Source organism: Sinocyclocheilus anshuiensis, unplaced genomic scaffold, assembly GCF_001515605.1.
Source record: "Sinocyclocheilus anshuiensis isolate Anshui unplaced genomic scaffold, SAMN03320099.WGS_v1.1 scaffold2173, whole genome shotgun sequence".
NCBI lineage: Eukaryota > Metazoa > Chordata > Actinopteri > Cypriniformes > Cyprinidae > Sinocyclocheilus > Sinocyclocheilus anshuiensis.
In genome coordinates this window covers 95,910-116,266 of record NW_015552682.1, presented here as the reverse complement: position 1 = coordinate 116,266, position 20,357 = coordinate 95,910, and the positions used below count along the sequence as shown (strand labels likewise).

Sequence of the window (20,357 nt, the reverse complement as noted above, 5' to 3'; positions counted from 1 at the left end):
GTTTTTTTATTTAATATTGAAAGTAGAAAAATGAGAAAACGGCTCCTTTTTTGTTTTTTTTTTCCCAAAAAACGAAAAACGACAATTCAGCTTAAATTTTTTTCGTTAATGGGTGGAAAAATTAATAAACAGCTTGAATATTCGATTTCTACATGTGGGCGGGTATTAAACGCCCCCTTGTGCTGATTGGTCAGCCGAAGATCAAACCGTGCCGTCATCAGTTCTTCTACAGTATCAGCTGCAGAATAATAGTCCTCCACTGCTGCAGTTGTACGGATTAAGCGTCAGCATTTGAAATTGACATAACGACATAACTGAGGAGGTGTTCGTAGAGCATTTGTAAGGAAAATACCGACGGGAGAGACGACACACTGCAAGCATCAGCAACGCACGCGTTTCTCACAGCGCATCCTGTTCAGTGAAGCGCGCGAATGTCCTTGTAATTCGCTTCAACCTTTCCGAACTTTATTAAAGATTATTGTGTGGATGGTTCGAGTGGTGTGTGTGTGTGTGTGTGTGTGTGTGTGTGTGAGAGAGTGGGAGAGAGAGAGAGAGAGAGAGAGAGAGAGAGCAATTGGAAGCAAGCAGGATGAGTTTCTAAAACACATGCAGCGCCATCGCGCATCTGTGGTTAAAAACTAAGCTCAGAATCGATCCAGGATCGTTTGAGAATCTTTTCTCCCATCTCTATTGTATAGTATGACCAACACAATATTAGATAGATTAAACATAAAGTGTGCTTTTCTGTAGGCCAGGCATATGCGTAGTGTGCCAAGTTGATGCTTCCTCTGCAGACTGCTTTACTCTCGCATGTCACGTGACGAGAATGTAATCGCAGTCTTTGCAGGTAAAAAAAAAAAAATTTGCGTTTTGTCATATCGCGATATTATCGAAAATGCGATTAATCGTTCAGCCCTACTTTCCAGCATTAAGGTAATCCTTCTTTTTTTTATATAAATAATCTTGTCTCAGTTACAGCATTGCATATGACAGATTGATAAGAATACATGCTATTTATGACTGAATGTAACTTTTGATACTTCGCGGTAAAAGTGGCTCTCCGATTGACTTTGCCCTATCAGTGCGGCTCCCATTAAAAAAATAGTGAGGACCACTGCTATAGCCCAAAGTATTTCCAGACTGTAAAGTCGTTTTTTTATCATGATACATAGGCCTACTATGATTTATTCCAAAGTGACTTATATGATGCATTTAACGTCAAATAATCTAAATGAAGCCTTTTAAAAGACAAGTATTCGCTGTGGTTCATGTTTGTGGCATGCGCCGGAAAGATGCTCAAGGAGACCGAGACACACTAAAGCAGCGCATTCTGTTGTTCTCTTTATTTGCAGAAGAACTGATGATGGCACGGTTTGATCTTCGGCTGACCAATCAGCAGAAAGGGGCATTTAATACACATGTAGAAATCGAATATTCAAGCTGTTTATTCTAGTGATGGGAAGTTCGGATCATTTTACCGACTCGGACCTTTGAGTCTCGTTCAGCAAAATGAACGAATCTTTGAACCATAGCTAAGGTTTATCCAAAAAAGTCGCTAGGTTTGTCAGTATGAATATTCTATGGAAAAAAGCCGCTAAAAGGGTCTGAAAGTTGCTAAATCTAGTGCTAAAGTCGCGCTCGTGTGTGTGAGACACGGGAGCTGATGGCAGGGTCTTCTGTCATCACGTTCTATTAGTTCAACAGCTTCAGTTTCGGAACTTTCACGCTTAGTAACACATACAGTTGTTCCCTCAGGACAGTGCAACAGTGAAAAGGGACCCCTCTCAAACAGTGTCGCGTTCTGAACTTTGTTTAAGCGACATACACCGGTATTGCTGTATTTTAAAAATTCATATAACAAAAATAAACAGGTATTCGGTATGAACCGGTATACCGCCCAGCACTATACACAGCGTCGGCGCCATGGGGGGGCCCCAGGGGGCCCGGACCAGCCACCTAGGTCACTATGCCCCCTCACCTCTAGTAAGCACATCACCCTGCCCCCCGAATGCGATTTCAGCAGCTAGAACTCAGCACCACTGTGCCCTCTTACTTCTTTAAACATAATAATTAACCAAATATTTTTTAAAAGCTATTTTGTAAATAATTTCTTTTTTTTATACCATGAATACAGATAATAAATTAATTAAGAGTAGAAGTTGACTAAAAAAATACTTAACGTCATGACGTATAGGTATAGTCATAATCAGCCAATTACATACAAGCTGCTATTACGGCAGTGACGTAATTTAGTTGACGGTTGAGCGCGGTGATGACTCATAAGTGCAAACTGTGCAAAGCCATTTTTTTTTCTAAAATATTTAACGTTTAGCTTAATTCAGCGAGCTATAATGGATTTAAGGAAATGGTTCACTGCCACTCCAACAGCGAAAACGAGCACAAGTACAGCTGTGACAGAGCCCAGCGCCGGCAGAGGAGCTCCTGCTTCCAGTCATGATGACGACACTTGCCCAGATGATTTGGGAGAGAATGGGCCTATGCAAGTAAAATTAAGTACGTATCCCACGTGCCTGTTTGGTACAGGAAAGAGATCATTTTTACACTCTTGGTTTCAAAAAAGAGATTGGCTGGAGTATTCCGTTAAAGCAGATGCGGCCTTCTCCTACCCTTGCAGAAAATTTAGTGCTAGGTGTACTACGCAGATCGGGCAGCTTTCTGATTTTTTTCAACATGCATTCACATATTCATGTTTATTTCGTGCTGCAAATATTAAAGAAGAAAATATAATTCATATGCAGCTCGAACTGAGGCGAATTCAAATTACAAATTAAAGAGCGTAAAAAGACGTTTGTCATTTTATATGATATACGTTTTAGGGAGGTTTATCCCGATTAAAGTGGTCAAATAACTGTTATCCCGACTGGTGGGTTACTGACACTTTAGTCCAGCCAGCCGCTATGAAGCTGCCAGTATAACACGTTCTCTACCACTCTCTCTGCAAGGAAATATATTATTTTATGATTATGAATTCATTCTTATGGGTCTGTTCTTTTACATGATCGACATTTTAGGGAGGTTTATCACAAATAAAGTGTTCAAATGGCCGTGATCCAGACTGGCAGGTTATTGCCGCTTGCACTGGCTGCTCAATCGGCCAGCCGCAAGAGCGCTCCGAGTTTAACGCGTTCCCTACCACTGTCTCTGCAATGAACTATATTATTTTATGATTATTAATATATTCTTATATGTCTAGTCTTTTAAACTGTGGACATTTTAGGGAGGTTTATCACAAATAAAGTGTTCAAATGACCGTGATCCCGACTGGTGGGTTACTGCCGCTTCAGTGCAGCCAGTCACTTTCAGCTCCAAAATGAACGGGTTCCATATCACAAATAAAACATCGAACATGTAAAATTCAGTAAGCAACCAGTCGTGATCACATTCATTTGACTGCTTTTATTGGGGAAAAAAAACTAAAACGTCAATCATACAAAAGAATAGAGCCATAAGAATTAGGGATGCACGATATATCGGCCACCATATCGGTATCGGCCGATAAATGCTCATTTTTTCTGTTATCGGATTATTTTTAAAACGTACACCGTTCAAACTAGGCTGCTTATGTTGAAGTGTTTGGGATGTGGCTTTTAATGATGAGACCTTTTTTGTAATCAGGCTCTAAAAAGTATATAAAAATTTGGATATAGATTTATCGGCCAACATATCGGTTATCGGCTTTCAAAAATAAAGAATTATCGGTTATCGGTATCGGCCAAAATTTTCATATCGGTGCATCCCTAATAAGAATATAGTCATAATAATAAAAAAATTTATTTCCTTGCAGCGACAGTGATAGTGAACGCGTTATACTCGCAGCTCAGCAGCGGCTGGCTGGTTGAGAGTCGAGAGAAGCGTCAGTAAGCAACCAGTCGTGATCATGTTCATTTGACTGCTTTAATTGGGATAAACCCACCTAAAACGTTAATCATACAAAAGCATAGAGTCATAAGAATATATTCATAATAATAAAATAATGTATTTCCTTGCAGCAAGAGTGATAGGGAACGCGTTATACTCGCAGTTTAACCGTGGCTGGCTGGTTGAGCGTCCAGAGAAGCGTCAGTAAGCAATCAGTCGTGATTACAGTATTTGACTGCTTTAAATGGGGGGAAAAAAACTAAACCGTCAATCATACAAAAGAATAAGAATATATTACATCATACAAAGTCATAAGAATATATTCATAACAATAAAATAGTGTATTTTCTTGCAGCGAGAGTGATAGGGAAAGCGTTATACTCGCAGATCTACAGCGGCTGAGACTGCCAGCCACCAGCCCGCCACTGGCAGGTCGCATGACCTGCCAGAATCAGACTGGCAGCTGCCACCAGCCATTGGCAGGTCACATGACCTGTCAGTGGCGGCTCCTGCCAGCCAGTTGAAGATTGAACCTCCACTCTGAAGCTATGCCCAGTGTTTTGTCCGCTCTTAAACTCGCTGTCACATTCAGGGCCTCAACCGCTATGTGTGAGAACTCCTTTTCAGTCCTAAAGAAAGTTTTTACGGACAACAGACGAGCAATGAACCACACTCGCAAGGCTCAGCTTGTGCATCTTGCATTTGAACGGGACCTTACAAAGAAATTACGGAACGAATGGAAAGACCTCCTTATGAGAAAGTTTAACACTTCCACTCGTCGCCTGCAGCTTTTCTAAAGGCAAGATGTCTTTTTGCTTTTTGTATCTGTGTCACTAATATGTGAATATGTGGTTAGTGCTGGTGCCCGGTTATTATTTATCAAAGTGTTGTATGTGCTCGTTAGCGTAGGGTATGATGGTGCGACTATTTTATAGTGTGTAGCAGTAGCGCTTAATCTTTTCATAAAAATAGGTTTAGTAAAGTATTATTATTATTATTTTAGTGAGGTGCTAGCGGTAGACCCACCCAGTGACACATCGAGGCCCCCTCGTTCCGTATGCCCTGGCGCCGACCCTGACTACACATGTACAGGAGAATATAAAAGGGGAAAAAGCGTCTACCTTGCGATTTACCATGTTGCATTTATATTCATAATCAATATAAGGTGTAACTTGCAGCCTACTGAATTCACTCTCAACACTGTTTTGATACAGTTAGCAACGTTCAGCGTTTCAAAATGACCCGCCTTGTGAAAAACTGGCGGGTACTTCCAGATGAGCAAATACTTTATATAATGTTACACTCGAACGAACTTTGATATGAATAAGTTTACTAAAAGCTTGTTTTGAGTCTTTTGAGGTCAACTGATCTTTCTTACAAACATGCTGCAGTTTTCAGTGTTTTGCCCTTCAGCTATCTACGCCAGTTATGTGACTGAACACCAGTTAGAAATGCTAATCTTAGCTTCGAAAGTAGGCCTACACTTAACACAAATGTGCAGCCACACTATATAAAATATGTAGTATGAAAGACTTACCTCAGTCGGTTGGCATGATGGCTGCTGTAGTATAGTCAAAATGTGTTGTAGTTGGCGAAACATGCTCACTGAAGAAAGAGCGTTATTATCTCACACATTTCTGAATGGATAGCCTGAAATAAATTCAAATAATTCGCGGGCCTTTCCATCGCTGTCGCGTCGGTACAGAAACAGCTCAGCCAACCATCCTGGGCTGAGCTAAATTGGCGGCAAATTTGAATCTGCGTCATCATGCGCGCGCGCGCACACACACGCACGCACGCACACACACTACACTAATGCTGCGTTAAAAAAAAAATAAAAAATAATAATAATAATAATAATGCTTTGTTCCAGACAACTCAGATGTGGAATATTTCCCACCACAAACCAGGAAGTAACGTCTGGATTTAGTAAAGTCTACTTGGTAGCATTATTGTAGTTACTAATGATTAGTAGCATGACGTTCCATCAATTATTTCCGGGTTGAAGTGGGAAATATCCTAAATGAGTTGTACCCCTATATGGTTGTACCGAATAATTATTAAAATTAGCATTTATTTGCAAGACAAGGTTAAAAGAGTAGTAAAATAAACAATGCATCATTTACAGTACATGTACTGTATGTACAAATACTATTATCTGACCTTAAAACCTCACTTTAACCCTCACATGATTAACGATCTTCAATAGGCTAAAAAAAACACTGACAATGATTTGTGCTTCAAAAAATTTTTTTTCCCTATTTTTACAGGAATAATCTGTAAATATTAACATTTTATGTAAAATTACACATTACTCTGTGAAAATACAGAAAATTTCCTTTTAAAAGACAGAACATTTATGTAATACCGAAATACAAGATATTATCTGTAAATGTAATGGTGGAACTTTAAAATACAAAAAAATATCTGTAAAACAACAGGTCATCGTATAATGAAAAAAAGGTAAATTTCTGTAAAAAAAAAAAAAAAAAAAAATACAGAAAATTACCTGTAAAAGAATTTTTTTTTAACAGTGTATGGTAAGATGACATGTATTTTAGTTAATAAAGTACCACATTTCAGCTATCATTTCGTTTGGGTGGTTACACAAAATTTTAATTTTATCCTTGTTTCTAGAAAATCCTCAATGTTTCTGCTTTCTAAGCTGTGCATAACTAAAGTTTCACTTTCACCGTGACTAGGTAAAGCCAGTAAATGTGGTATTTACATGGAATAATTGTAATATGTGTTTACCTTATGGTACGAACAGTCTCCGCATCAGTAGCGATAAAACGAGTCCGAAGTCCGTGGTTGCATCTCGGGGCAAAGTTAAAAACATTGTCGAACAATATAAAATGCGGGAAACCATTCATTGGTTATTCTACAATTATTTGTACTAATACTACAATTGGAAAATACTATAAATTGATCAACTGTTCGGCGAGATGACGTTTAAAGGGGTCATACAATGCTGCTAAAAATAACAGTATTTTGTGTATTTGGTGTAATGAAATGTGTTTATGCGGTTTAAGGTTAAAAAAAACATTATTTTCCACATACTGTACGTTCTCCTCTATGCCCCGCCTTTCTGAAACGCGTCGATTTTTACAAAGCTCATCGGTCTGAAAAAGCGAGTCTTTGCAACTTTACAGATCTTCTTTATGCACCAAGAGCTTGTAACACTCCAAAGAGAAAGGAAAAATTGAAATCGCATCATATGACCCCTTTAAATGTACAACATTTGTAGTCCCATTTATCAACTTGTTAGCAACCGTCTTTTTAAATAAACTTAACAGTTTAAAATCATGAGTGGGGTGTAACTGGTATGTTTTATGCCCTAGAATAAAACATGAAAGTATGTTGAGCTTGTGTTAACCACGGACCTTATTTTAGGGTATTTAATCAAACTCGGAAGTGCTAAAATGCTAACTCGCTTCCGGATTTTTGCCTACAAAGTGATGTCATAGTTCCACCACTCTCCGAGACAGGATATGACAGGAATTTTACATTTTTGTCTAACTGTCTAAGAGTAAAGTTTGATTTTAAATCCAATTTTGTCTAACTGTTTAAGTGTAAAGTTTGATTTTAAAGCCAACATTTTGATTTTAAAGCAAACTTGAGTGAACTTGAGGCCAAATGACTTCATACAGACCCTTTGCAGCAGCTGGTAGAAGTCTTCGCCAAAAATGCTTTAGAAAATTAAAGTTTGTTGCAGGTGGCGAGGTCTTGGTAACCCTGAGTCCCACCAACTTGCAAAGATATGTTTGGAGAGTTTCTAAAACTTTTCTAATCAAATGAGGTTAATTGGTGTATAGTAAAGTGATTTTTGTATATTCCTGTAATTAATTTTGTTTATTGAACTCATTTGGATCATTAAGACTTTGATTTCCTTGTTTGAACAGAAGAGAACAGTCATTCGGTACTTTATTTAGTTAACATCTGTATGAATTGTGATCTCCTAAGTAGACATACATTATGTCTCGCACACACATACTCAATACTATACATGAAACAAAGCAATATCTGTGTTTGTCACTCTTTACAGTTTTATTAGTTATCACACACACACACAAAGGAGGAACACAGCATAAGCATATATTTAATTCAAATTTAATAACTTTGAAAATGTAAAGGCGCTAAAATTGTATATTAATTCAATATTTTTTTCACATACAGAGTTTGTCAGAGGGAAAAAACGATATGTAACATCTCAGAAAAAAAAGGAGAATAAAAGTAGAGGGAGAAAACAATAGACAAACAGTTAATAGCCCTCATATACAGATGAGACCACATAAACACGTGGGATATTCAGACATAATCCAGGTTGGTGTTTTTTTATGATGAGCATTATCATTACATTGAAAAGTTGAGATTCTATGATCATGTAAATCTAAAAGATCCAAACGCAAACACACATTAATTTTGTTCAGCTGGTTCATTCTTTTTCAAATCATTTATAAACTCAATTTACACAATGATAATATTGGTGTTTGTTTGTGGAATGCTAGGTGGGTGTGAAAGCCCCTAGATTTACTTCTCAAACACACTGGTTCAGTTAAAGGCAGGTGTATAAGGAAGACTACAAGTGTGTGTGTGTGTGTGTGTCTGTGTGTGCGCAGAGAGAGAGTTGTCAGAGAGAGAGTGGGTGTGTGTGTTTTTGGACACATCAGTGGCCCTTATACATTTACTGTATAGATGCTTGCATCTGTTAGCACAGACATACCGCATTAGATGGCTGAAACTGATAAGTGAAGGAGGGGGAAAAAAACAACAAACATTCATAAAAATCACATAAAATTCTCTTCACAGTAAAGTATTACAGAGTTACACCTGACACACTGGTCTTATGTCGATTTTTGCATGATTAAAACAGCAATTTGTTAAAGATTTTAAAAATTGTACTGTAAATAGAATCTCTCACTTTTTCCTGGACTCTAAGCATAAAACAAGTCTACTAACCTGTGCATGGTTAAACAATGTTAAATTCTAGAACCGTAAGCTCTGAAACTCCTACCTGACTGGCAGTTTGTAGTCAAATGACAGGATTTCAAAGTACACATGGTTCAGAGTATGTGCTTCACAGGTGTTTAGAAGTTTTAAGGGATAGTAGTTTGATATAGGATTTCCATAGAAACCCAAATAGCATTTAAAGTTGTATTGTATGTACGACCATATGGCATGCTAAAAAACATCCACCCATAAACTTAACAGTTGTAAAATAATCCTAAAAAGCCTTCATGACAAAATATATATTTTTTTAACCATCAAACAAAATATTACTTGTTCCTCCTCTACTTTTGTTTACTGTTATTACACTTCCAGAATACTAGTACACTATAAATGTATCATATTACGATCAACATTCTAGGAATGGCATGTAAAAACTAGTTGTTAAGTGTAACAATCTCCTCTTCCCTAAAGTGTCCTGTCCATGAGATCAGGACTAATAACGCAGAGAAATGAAGGAGAGGGAGTATTCTTCAGACTACTGGCTCCAGCATCATTCAAACAACTGGTGCAAGTTAAATGTGAGTACATCCAATGTCCTTACGTAAACCTCTCCTAGATGCAGACATTCTCACAGGACATTAAGCAGGTGACACTAGTTTCTTGTGCAGGTTGTCAAATATGTTAAAGTCACCTGGATTAATGGACATGCTCTCATCCAGACAATTATTGAGCATTTTGTTTTAAATTGTGATTGATATTCTAACCTGAACAAAGAGTCTTTAAGGAGCATGTTTCACTGGATTGTGTAACTTCACTCCATTTCAAGTTTTTGCTAATAGAAACTGTCAAACAAATGTTTCTTTCCTTTTTATAATACAGAAATATAAAAACAAATTCACCTATTCTGTTGGTGCAATGATAAAATTCACTACAAAATTTACACAGCCTCTCTTCCAGTAAAGCTGTGATTAAAAAATGCTTTGACCTATTAATATGAATGACCATTCCAAGCACTGATTGGCTGACTGCATAGGAACTGATCAGCAGCAAGTCTGAGGTTTGATATCAAGGCATTTCCACAAAGCCAAAATTTAAGCTAACACTAGTAGTAAGCACTAAAGCAGTACTGTGACTATTTCACTAAACACTTTGCCATTTTCAAACCGCAAGTCTAGCCACACACTAAAGGCCTTTCCACACTGAGCTGCGATGCGAAGAAGCGAGGCGAATCGCCGACGAACGGTGCTTTTTAGACCGAACGCGAAATGATTGTTCGCCTTCTGCTAATTCACGCCTGCACGCTAGGTGGCGCCGACCAACAATGCATTTTTCCTCAGTAAATAGATTTAACATCATCCGCTGCTCAATATACAGCATTAAATTAAGATAAACAAGGTTCTACACCAGAACAAACAATCTATAATGCTTACAAGAATAGGCTACATACTAAAATATAATTAGAAGTACAATTAGCATCAAGCTACACTTGAAAATGTATGTAATTATTAATGTATTTGCTTACCCACTTTAAACCATCATCGAGTGCTTGTAATAACTTCCAGTTGTGATCTATAGTTGATTTTGATTAATAAGCAGACACATGCACTCTTTGTATGTTTAATAACGCTACACTGCTAATATTTGTCATAAACATCCTTTATTGCTATAAAAATGCCATGAGCTGCAAACAAAACACAAACAGAAAACAGATCGTCATAATCATGTCTATTTGCTTAACGTACATATTTCATGTGTAGAAAAAGAGTGAACGTGCTCCGATTCATAACACTCGCGGCACGTGGAAGAAAACGGACAGTGCTCTACAGATCACATAATTCAGTGGAGTCTGATTTGTCGTTGTGTTTTCTGACTTATTTTGTTTTTGGATTTGTTGTTGTGTTTTCTGACTTGTTATTTTGTTTTCGAATTTGTCATTGTGTTTTCTGACTTGTTATAATGTTTTCTGAATTGTTGTTGTGCTTTCTGAATTGTTATTTAGTTTTTTAGACTTGCATTTGCGTTTGTAATTTATTTTGTTTTCAGAATTGTGATTTGTTTTGCACTTCACGGCCACCGTACTTCTCTTATCCGGGATACTCCTCTTCTTTGTTTACACTGGTTTTCGAAACAGCGCCACCATTCACCCTTTTGTGCAACAGCAGCTGCTCCAGTCACGTGATCCTAGCTCAAATCTTATTGGACGGCCCGTGTTTTCGCTTTGCGAAACTGAAAAGATTCATCGGACTGGTTCGAAAAAAAAAATTATTCACATTTTCGGTGCGTGAATGTTCGCGGTCTATGTGGAAGCATCCATAGAAATCTATTGTTTTATTCCAGCGTGTCCGATATTCGTTTAGCTTTTTCGCGCTCAGTGTGGAAAGGCCTTAACAATTAAGAAACAAGCTTGTAGCACCCAAGAAGACTTAACCTAGTCTCCTTAAACATTTTATGATAAATACAAATTCAAATAGTATAAATTCTTCTAAATTATTGCAGAAGCCCACCCAATGACCTAACAACAGTTTACCAAGAGGACGAGCTCCAAGTGATATGGCAGAACTAAGTGCATATAAGTAAGTATGTGGAGTATTTGAGATGTGTAAGTGGGCGTGTTAATTTCAGGCCCTTTCCCAATTTGAAGAACATGTATTGCTTAGTTCAGCATGCAGCTCATGGGAAATGTAGAAATGCACATTAAAGTGTGAGCTCCTTTGGACACTCACACAAAGCACAATCGGCCTATGAACTGACCTGCAGCCCAGCTGAGCACTATGGAAAAGCAGCTTCAAGCCCTTCAAAAAAAACAACAACCTACCACCACCAGAATCCTTTCAGGTAAGGATATTTTTATACTCTTTTTAGTTGTGCGAGCATGCTTCAGGTCCTTGACATGGAGTGATACAGTGTTGGGATAGATAACAGAGTAAGAGTAGTAATGGGGTTTATTGAGAATCAAGAAACTAAACTAATAAAACATTTTAGAGCCTAAATTCCTTTCCATTCTACCTGGAGATCATAGAGCTGGACTGTGACTGGCTGGAGGATGTGGTGGCGGCGCTGAGCTGAGAGAAACCACTGTGACTGGATTCCAAACTGGTCATTGAGCCCCTGAGATTAGAACAGAATAGAATAGCATGTGAGAAATTAATAAGCCTAAAGACTAAAAATAAAATTCTGTAAGAAAAAAAGGTCTAAGGAAAATGGCTAGATACAATAATTTAATAAAAACCTTTAAGCTACAACCCCTCAAGCATATTGGTTTTATCTGTGTTCATATACAGTTAAACAACCAGAGCTTAAGCAGGACATGCAGTTAGAAAAAAGCCAAACTAAGCCAAATAAGAGAAGTATTTGCCTTTTCTCATATTTGACATAAAAGTTAAATGTGCTGCAAATAAAAATTTCTCTCAGCATAAAAAGGTAATTAGTACAAATATTCAAGTTATCAAAGCCTACGTGAGTTTAGAATACGCACAAAAAATGATATAAACCTTACAGGCAGAGTATGATTTTTTTTCTGCTCATTTACCAGCCATAAGACTTCTCAATTTTTTTTACATTAAATGCCGTAGCTTACACAAAAAACGCACACTTGAAACACATTTGATTATCTTGGGCATTTGTTGGCTGGTGGACAAAAAGTAAATATTGTACCCTGCTTACCCAATCAATTAAGGTAGCCTTTCATCTGCAAAAATATCTGACAAGCATCTAGCCAGAGCATTTGATTAATATTCAATGTTCCTGTTCTTCATGGCTCCAGAACACATTATTCAAACTGCCTAGATAAAGCTCACATAAATGCCATGTTAAAGCTCTTTCACACCAAGTCTGATGCAGTAAATAAATGACACAAAAGTTTGCAAACAAACCATTTAGACCGAGTACAATGTAAATCTTCACAATTTTCTGAAATAAATAAATAAAAATGTGCATGCCTGAATCAAAATGCACTCCAGTCATTCACATGCTTTAATGCAAAATACAACCCACCCCTTAAATAGAAATGTTGTCACTCTTCTGGAACAGAACTATGGAAATAGTAAAAATAGTGTAACAAAAAAGCACTGTGATATAGGAATACCAAGGTGTTTTGGTAATAAGTGGTCAAATACTACTATTATACATAAATGGTTAATACTAATATTAACACATATGCAACAGACATGATATAAGGCAAGTATATTAAAATTCCTTGCCATATCATCTTTTCCTTGACTGTTTGTTGCCACCGTTTTTCATCATACAGTGCCATGTAAAAGTTCCATGTAAAATCAACCTACACTCAGTAACGAAGGTTATAAATGACAAAAGGTCAGACTTGGTGTGAACAGGCATTTTACAAAACCTTTATAAAACCGGTTTTAAAACATTTTATAAATTTTACCCTGATAATGGACAATGCGATAAATACTGAACACAGCCAAGAACATACTGGAGTTGCACAAAAGATACATACGCACACACACACACACACACACACACACACACACACACACACACACACTAGGGCTGTCAAAAAAATAAAACATTTGAATTTCGAATATTCATTGAATTTAAAATAAAAATCCACATTCGAATGAAAAAACGTTGCATTCGAATTTTATGCGTGCGTTGAGGCAGCCTTATCAGTGGCTCACGAGATGCGATGACGATGTAAGCGTCGTTGCATTATAATGTATTTGTTATCCTGTCCAGTTGAAGCCACTAGATGCGGCGCTGCTGCGTTGTTCATTAAAAATATTGCGGAAAAAGAGAACATCTATGCGGAGAAGATCTTGTTTACATCACAACTGAAACCAAGCTATTCACACAGAGTGCATATTTCGCGCATTTTCTAGAAGGACATCTATCACTGTTACACTCGTGTCTTGCACAAAAGAGCCAGATGTTTAGAAAGCCATGTAAAATTAATGCAAGTTTAACTTTGGAAAAAAAATAATAAAACATCTCGAGATTTATGGTGTTTTTTTTCCCCCCATCCCATTGCAACTCATGTTTTTAAATGAAAAATGTACTCTGTGTGATTGGCTTTCGGCCCTTTGTATTAAACTATGCATACATACATGATGCTGTTTTGTTTATAGCTGTTTAAGCAACTTAATTATAATTGGTTTATAAACATTATTTTAAACATTATGCACTTTTTTCACAGACAGTCATGTTATCTTATGCTTTGAATGAACGTGCATTAGTAATATTTCGCTTGATGCGCCCTCTTGTGGCCTCAGGAGAGAAGCCAAAAGCTTTTCTTCACCCTAACTGAAATTATGCATTTTAAATTTGAATATAATTCGAATTTTTATCATATTTAAGTACAAAATTCGAATTTAGTTTTTCAGCCCTCACACACACACACACACACACACACACACACACACACACACACACACACACAGTGTTAGACAGCCCTAACACACACATAGTATGGCTGTGTCCAAAAGCTGAAAAATGCTGTCTCCACAGGAGGGTAGGAAGGCAACAAGGCACGTCCGAATCCAATGATCGTGTCACATCCTGTCTACTGAAATACCTTCATCTGATAGATTTTTGAAGGCAGATTAGAAGTGGACCTATCCTTCGCTGCCTTTGATATCCCACAAACCTGTGTGATCTATTCTGTAACAGTTGAATTATAGTAGTTGAATATTCGCGTGGTTATCACCAAAGCTCTCTCTATTTTGCTTTAGATATTTAAATGGTTAAGCTGCCTCAGAAGTATGTCCAAAATCAGTTTCGTGCTGTACCTTCGTGCACAAACGCTACCTGCAACGTCATTGCCTGATAGGGCAGTGAGGCATCAAGTCAGCTGCCTAAGCTTTCAGACACAGCCTATAAGGCCAAAAGTTTTGGAACACACCTCTTAATCATTGAATAAAGGTTTCAATCAGACCCATTGCCACAGGTGTATAAAATCAAGCACCTAGCCATCCAGTCTACATTTACAAAAATAAATAAAAAAATCGGTCATTCTGAATAGCTCAGTGAATTCACGTGTGGTACTGTGTCAGTTCATGAAATTTCATCCCTGCAACAACTTCCATGGTCAACTGTAAGTGTTATTATTGGAAAGTGGAGGCATTCAGCCATAAAGAAGACCCCATGAAGTCACAGAGCAGGGCCACAGACTTCTGAGGTGCATGGTGCATAAAAGCCTGATTTCATGGCTGAAGCATTCCAAACTTCGCTTGGCATTAATATTAGCACAAAAACTGTGTTTGTGTTTATGCTACAAATTATGAAGTTCTTCTAACTCAATGTAGTTTGTTGGTTGAGCAATTTCATTAGGGGTTGTCATAACTCAAAAAGATTGATGGAAACAGTTCCATTGAAGTCCCCATCAAACACCTAAGGGATGAATTGGAACAGAGACTGCGAGCCAGGCCTTCTCATCCAACACCAGTGCCTGACCTCACAAAAACTCTACTGGATGAATGGGCAAAAATTCCCACAGTTCCACACTCCAAAATCTTGTGGAAGGCTTTCCCAGAAGCATGGAAGCTGTTATAGCTGCAAAGGGGGATCAACTCCATATTAATTTAGAATGCAATTTCATAAACCCCTGCTCGTGTAATGGTCAGGTGTCCCAATACATTTGTCCATAGTGTATATGATCAGTTTACAAATTACTATTCGAAGTAATTTTGGAAGAAGGTTCTTAATAGGAAATGGGTTTTCAAAAGCTTATGTCATATTCATCTAGGCGTATCATCAGCTGTATTACATCAGCCTGCACACAGTGAATGCAGAGTTAGAGGGTGAAACTCAAGCCAAGCATGTTTGAGCAGACAGAATTAACAGAGCTTTGTTAGCATGATGATAATGCTAACAATCACAATCCATTGGCACAGCACAGTCGTTAAGCTAACAGCAAACAAGTTCACTTACAAACTCTGCACATCGCAGCAAGCCGTTCTTTACAAGGAGAAACAGAAAGGATGGTGGTCGTATGCAGAAGGGAGAGAAAGAGAAAAAAGCAGCAGGCTTGGACACTGCTCATAACTATTTAGCTTAATAAGGCAATACTGGTAAAACATAGACACAACCAAAACAGAAATGTACTAGTCAGTTTAAATAAAGAAGCTGGAATTATGACCATAAAAAAACACACATTCAAGTTATTTTGATTAAAATAAAATTTAAAATGAAAATTACTAGGCAGTGATAAAATGATAACAACAGATATCACACAATTCAGCACTGTTCAGAATGTTTACCTAAAGTCCTCTGAGCCCAGAACCTCAGTGTAGTACATGACTTTGCACTTGTGAGAGGACACCTGCAGAGTAGCCAGAACGTCATCCACCCGAGGTAGGTTTGTGGTGGCGCATGCTGGCATAGAGTGGAACTTCCATTGCAAAATATAGAAACCTGGCCACCGTGTCACATGTGAACCCTAAAGGGTGTATACATATGTTGGCAGAGTGGTTAAAACAAGGGAAGGAAAAAAAAAAGAAGATGAAATGCAATTATCAAGACAACCCTTAACTCTCTCTCACACATGCAAAGAGGGCATTTACACGGTCTTAAAGGTACAGAAGCAAAGTATGGTATGACCACTATAAACTTTTACTATGGCATCTTTATCAGCATAAAACTGGATGCTGGTTGTAACTGACATACCTGCACACTTTCTCCCTCTTTGCAGGTGAGGGGTGACTCCACCATGCTGTAGTCCTGTCCCAGCAGCCAGGATTTATCTATAAGCTGCACGTTGTTGCCTGCGGGAGAGGTGATGCCATGGGTAGCCAGCGGATCTTTCCTTGGTGGCTGTGGAGCTCGTTTAGAGTGGTAGATATTGAAGATCACATCACCTTTACATACATCAAAGTCCCAAGTGATGACTGAGGAGGCATCAATGATCTCAATCAGTAGCTGAAGGGGAGATATAAAAAAGGAAATTGTTCTTTAACTAAAACTGTAGTTTCATTGCTGTCCAGGTGGTATTCTGCTATTAAAAAAAAAAAAACTTTTTTTTTTCCTGATTGAAATCAGGTTTTTGTAAACAAATAAATCATAAATTGTGTGTTCACACTTTGCAAATGCACCAAACAAAACCAAACTTATCCTGTATATATAGTTTTGTTTCTAATGCATAAGTCTGACCTCATGTGGCGCTCCTTTGAAGATGCTGGCACTCTGGTAAATAGTCTCCGTCCACAGCCTGATCTCATCATTCTCCAGTTCTTCTGCAGTTCTGTACAGAGACTTGGGAACCAAGCCACCCTCTGGCACTTCACACTGCACATATTTCAAAGTGCCATAACTTCAGTGCAATAAGCCACTAAAACCAATACTAAGGTGAGACACATAATACCCAGGTTTGAATACATGCATACAGATCTTACTTGGAGCAAGTTTTTCTATATTACGCAAGTGAATAGACACCATTCAGTCGCAAAACATAGTGAAAATAAAATTACACACCATACACTCTCCTCCAAGGAAGTCAGGGATGATCTCTTTATCAATGTAGTCCACAAGACCGCCAGGGCCCTGGTAGTCATTTCCTGCATAGATCAGAAACTTCTTTCGTGTATTCTCATCAATGAAAGGGCTGACCTGTGAAGAGATAAGAGAAGAAAAGCAAAGTTGATACATACATAATATGCTTCCTTTGAGTTAAATCAGGCTACTAAGAGTTTAAACTGGGTGACTCATTTACTTCGTAAATGAGACGTATAACTTTATGCAATTATTTTTATAAAGGACAGCGAATATAAGAGGGTTAATAACTTGAACAAATAAATATGGCATGTCATGTTAAAATGCCATTCCCATCTCTAGATTTTAGCAGAGAAGAACAATTTAAAAGCAAAAAGCGGTGTCTCTAACCAGCGTCCACAGGACAGGAAAGACTCTGGGAGCTCTGAGGATGAGTAGACGGCCCAGTGTCTCTGGGTAATTGGCCTCCACCACCTCAATAATCCTCAGCAGAGCTTTGACTCCAGGACGCCACAGATGCCTCATATTGAGCCCCTCAAGATCGACAAGACATGTCCAACAACTACAGGATGAGAAAATGTGAATACAAACACATTTTTAGGGGGCCTCTGGTTGCCAAAGAAGAATCTGTCAGTCCTGTCAGTACCTAATTGGCCGAACAAATACTTTGGTGTTCTCCTCACAGCGTCTCAGACCCTCTTCATTGATTGACAGCACCTTAAAATTCATATATGCTGTTAGACTCTGCACTAGTCATTTGAATTCATATGAATTGAATACACCAGAGAGCATGATGGAAAATGTAGATTATTGAATCTCTTACATGTCTGAGCAGGGATTCTTCTCCAAGTGCTCGAACCAGTCCTTTAGTGTCCATATGTCCGAGGCGTAGGATATACAGAGGACGGCCATCTGTAGAAAGCATCACATAAATAAGAGTGTTTAAGCATGTGAGAACACAACACACCCTACATTTCCAGCATATACTGTGCCAAACCACAACACACCCTGATGTGCTCTGCTGAAAAAATGTAACTGAAAGACCTCAAACAGGAAGTAGAGGTACAAACAAGTTCTGTCTTGCACTTTTTATAAGTAAGTGCATACTCTGTCAGCTGAGCTGTCTTGTAAACCGACCATTTGAGGAAAAAAAAAATCCTTCGGTTAATTTATTCAATTTCAGTGTTTCACTATATTTATATGGAATTCAAAACATTTTTGTTGTGTAGCATGAAATGATGGTTTGTTTGTTTTTTTTATTTTGAGCCTTATGTGTGTATTATTGGATATTAATTTATTACATATGCATTACTAAACATGAAATTATATATGCTATGTGAACACACATGGACAACAGATGGCCCTGTAACTTGGTGGATACACAGTCACAGTGTGGTATCTTTTCACCACAGGGGACTGCAAAAATGAGCAGTTCTGACATTATTATATCATTTCTCAAGATCCTGAACCAAATTACATGAACTCTATTTTATGAACTGTCATACGTTAGGGCTTAATCTAGTTAATGGCATATTAATCTCACATCAAATTTGACAAGAAAAGCATGAAACCGATATTACCAAAAGTAGCTTTAGAAAGAAATTATTTTGGTAACACTTTCTATGAAGCCCGTATTTATAATACATTATAAGAGTATTCTTAAGGAATTATAATGAATGCATAATGTACTATAAAAAACCTTATATTATGTTGTATCATCTCATGAGTAATCATAACTAGGCCTGTCGCGATAATTAAATAACCGTCTAACCGCGATTATTTGATCTAACCGCGGTTGTTTCAGACAACCGCGATTATTGTGCTTTTTATACGGGACAAGGGGGAGTCATACACCAAAAGAAACAGAAGAGCACCAGTTTGCTTTTCATGCACTGTATAGCCTATACAGGGCTCCAGACTCATTCTTCCCACTGGTGGCTCTTTTGCAACTAACTTTGTCAGCTGGTCGCACGAGCACATGATTTGGTCGCAATATTTACTTTTATTTTTTTTGCGCTACAACATGGGATTATTCAATGCATGCTGATTAACTTTTATCATATTTTATAGTTATATGGAAACGAAAGTGGTTAACATTCAACCCGTTTTTTATCATCAGTAGTATTATATCAGTAGTATTATTTGTGATTTGAATTTTGTGAATGGGAGTTTCTCTTTTGCTGTGTTAAGCTGGGCTTCGGGTGCTTTCACTTTCGAATTCGCGATCTTGTTGTCACTGTTTTGCTTACATACATCTACACACCTTTCATTTGGCACACACCACATGCTGTATTATATACCGACTAATAAATTACAGAACGTTTAGCAAACACTGAGGAATCAAATAAATAAAAAAATAAAAGAGAGCCTCCATAGCGTAATGTGAGATAAACAGCAAAGATAACAAGTTTTTCAAAAATTAAAACAAAAAGAAAAGTAAAATTAACGGTGCTTGCATGTTTTTTTCCCACAAGAATACCAGCATGTTCAGCTTCTCTGGTTTAAGAAGTGTTCGTTATGCTTTCAGTTTCGTTTGCCGTTTGATGTTTCTCATATGCAACAGAAATTGCAGCGCGTATGAGTTGACCAACGCGGTGGTCGCGCCAGTGCGACCTCACACAAAATTTAGTTGCACAGGCAGAAAAAAATGGTCGCAGTCTGGAGCCCTGCTATATCATCTGAAGCCATTCCATATCTTAATGTGAGGGACAGAATTTAAAAGTTGTTAACATTCAACCCGTGCTTTATCATCAGTAGTATTATTTGTGATTTGATTTTTGTGAATGGGAGTTTCTCTTTTGCTGTGTTAAGCTGGGCTTCGGGTGCTTTCACTTTCGAATTCGCGATCTTGTTGTCACTGTTTTGCTTACATCTACACACCTTTCATTTTTTAAGACTAAAACAAACGATGGATTCGTTGTTATTCTTAATTAAAAAGTCAGTAAGATACAATGACAAACTAGCTTACAAAACGTTTATTAACAAAAACGAATAAGACGCATGGCACACACCACACGCTGTATTATATACCGACTAATAAATTACAGAACGTTTAGCAAACACTGAGGAATCAAATAAATAAA

The 20,357-nt window shown here is 37.8% G+C and overlaps 1 protein-coding gene and 1 long non-coding RNA gene across 2 annotated transcripts in view; both read right to left on the bottom strand.

Annotated features, from left to right (window-relative positions):
• Window positions 1-2,025: 2,025 nt before the first annotated feature.
• LOC107667604 (uncharacterized) lies at window positions 2,026-11,000 on the bottom strand. Its single transcript, XR_001631800.1, has 3 exons — window positions 10,909-11,000; window positions 9,437-9,441; window positions 2,026-2,039 (listed from the first exon to the last, which is right to left on the bottom strand). It is a non-coding gene; the product is annotated as an uncharacterized LOC107667604 (long non-coding RNA).
• Window positions 11,001-11,109: 109 nt separating this feature from the next.
• Window positions 11,110-20,357, bottom strand: part of LOC107667603 (SEC14-like protein 1) — a 90,539-nt gene continuing 81,291 nt past the window's right edge. Inside the window, exons 10-17 of the mRNA XM_016459314.1 lie at window positions 18,098-18,186; window positions 17,921-17,991; window positions 17,665-17,836; window positions 17,257-17,391; window positions 16,936-17,070; window positions 16,453-16,704; window positions 16,047-16,225; window positions 11,110-11,937 (exon numbers count right to left, since the gene is read on the bottom strand). Coding sequence (XP_016314800.1) covers window positions 11,832-11,937; window positions 16,047-16,225; window positions 16,453-16,704; window positions 16,936-17,070; window positions 17,257-17,391; window positions 17,665-17,836; window positions 17,921-17,991; window positions 18,098-18,186 — 1,139 coding nt within the window. The 3' untranslated portion in view covers window positions 11,110-11,831. The remainder of the gene's footprint in view (window positions 11,938-16,046; window positions 16,226-16,452; window positions 16,705-16,935; window positions 17,071-17,256; window positions 17,392-17,664; window positions 17,837-17,920; window positions 17,992-18,097; window positions 18,187-20,357) is intronic.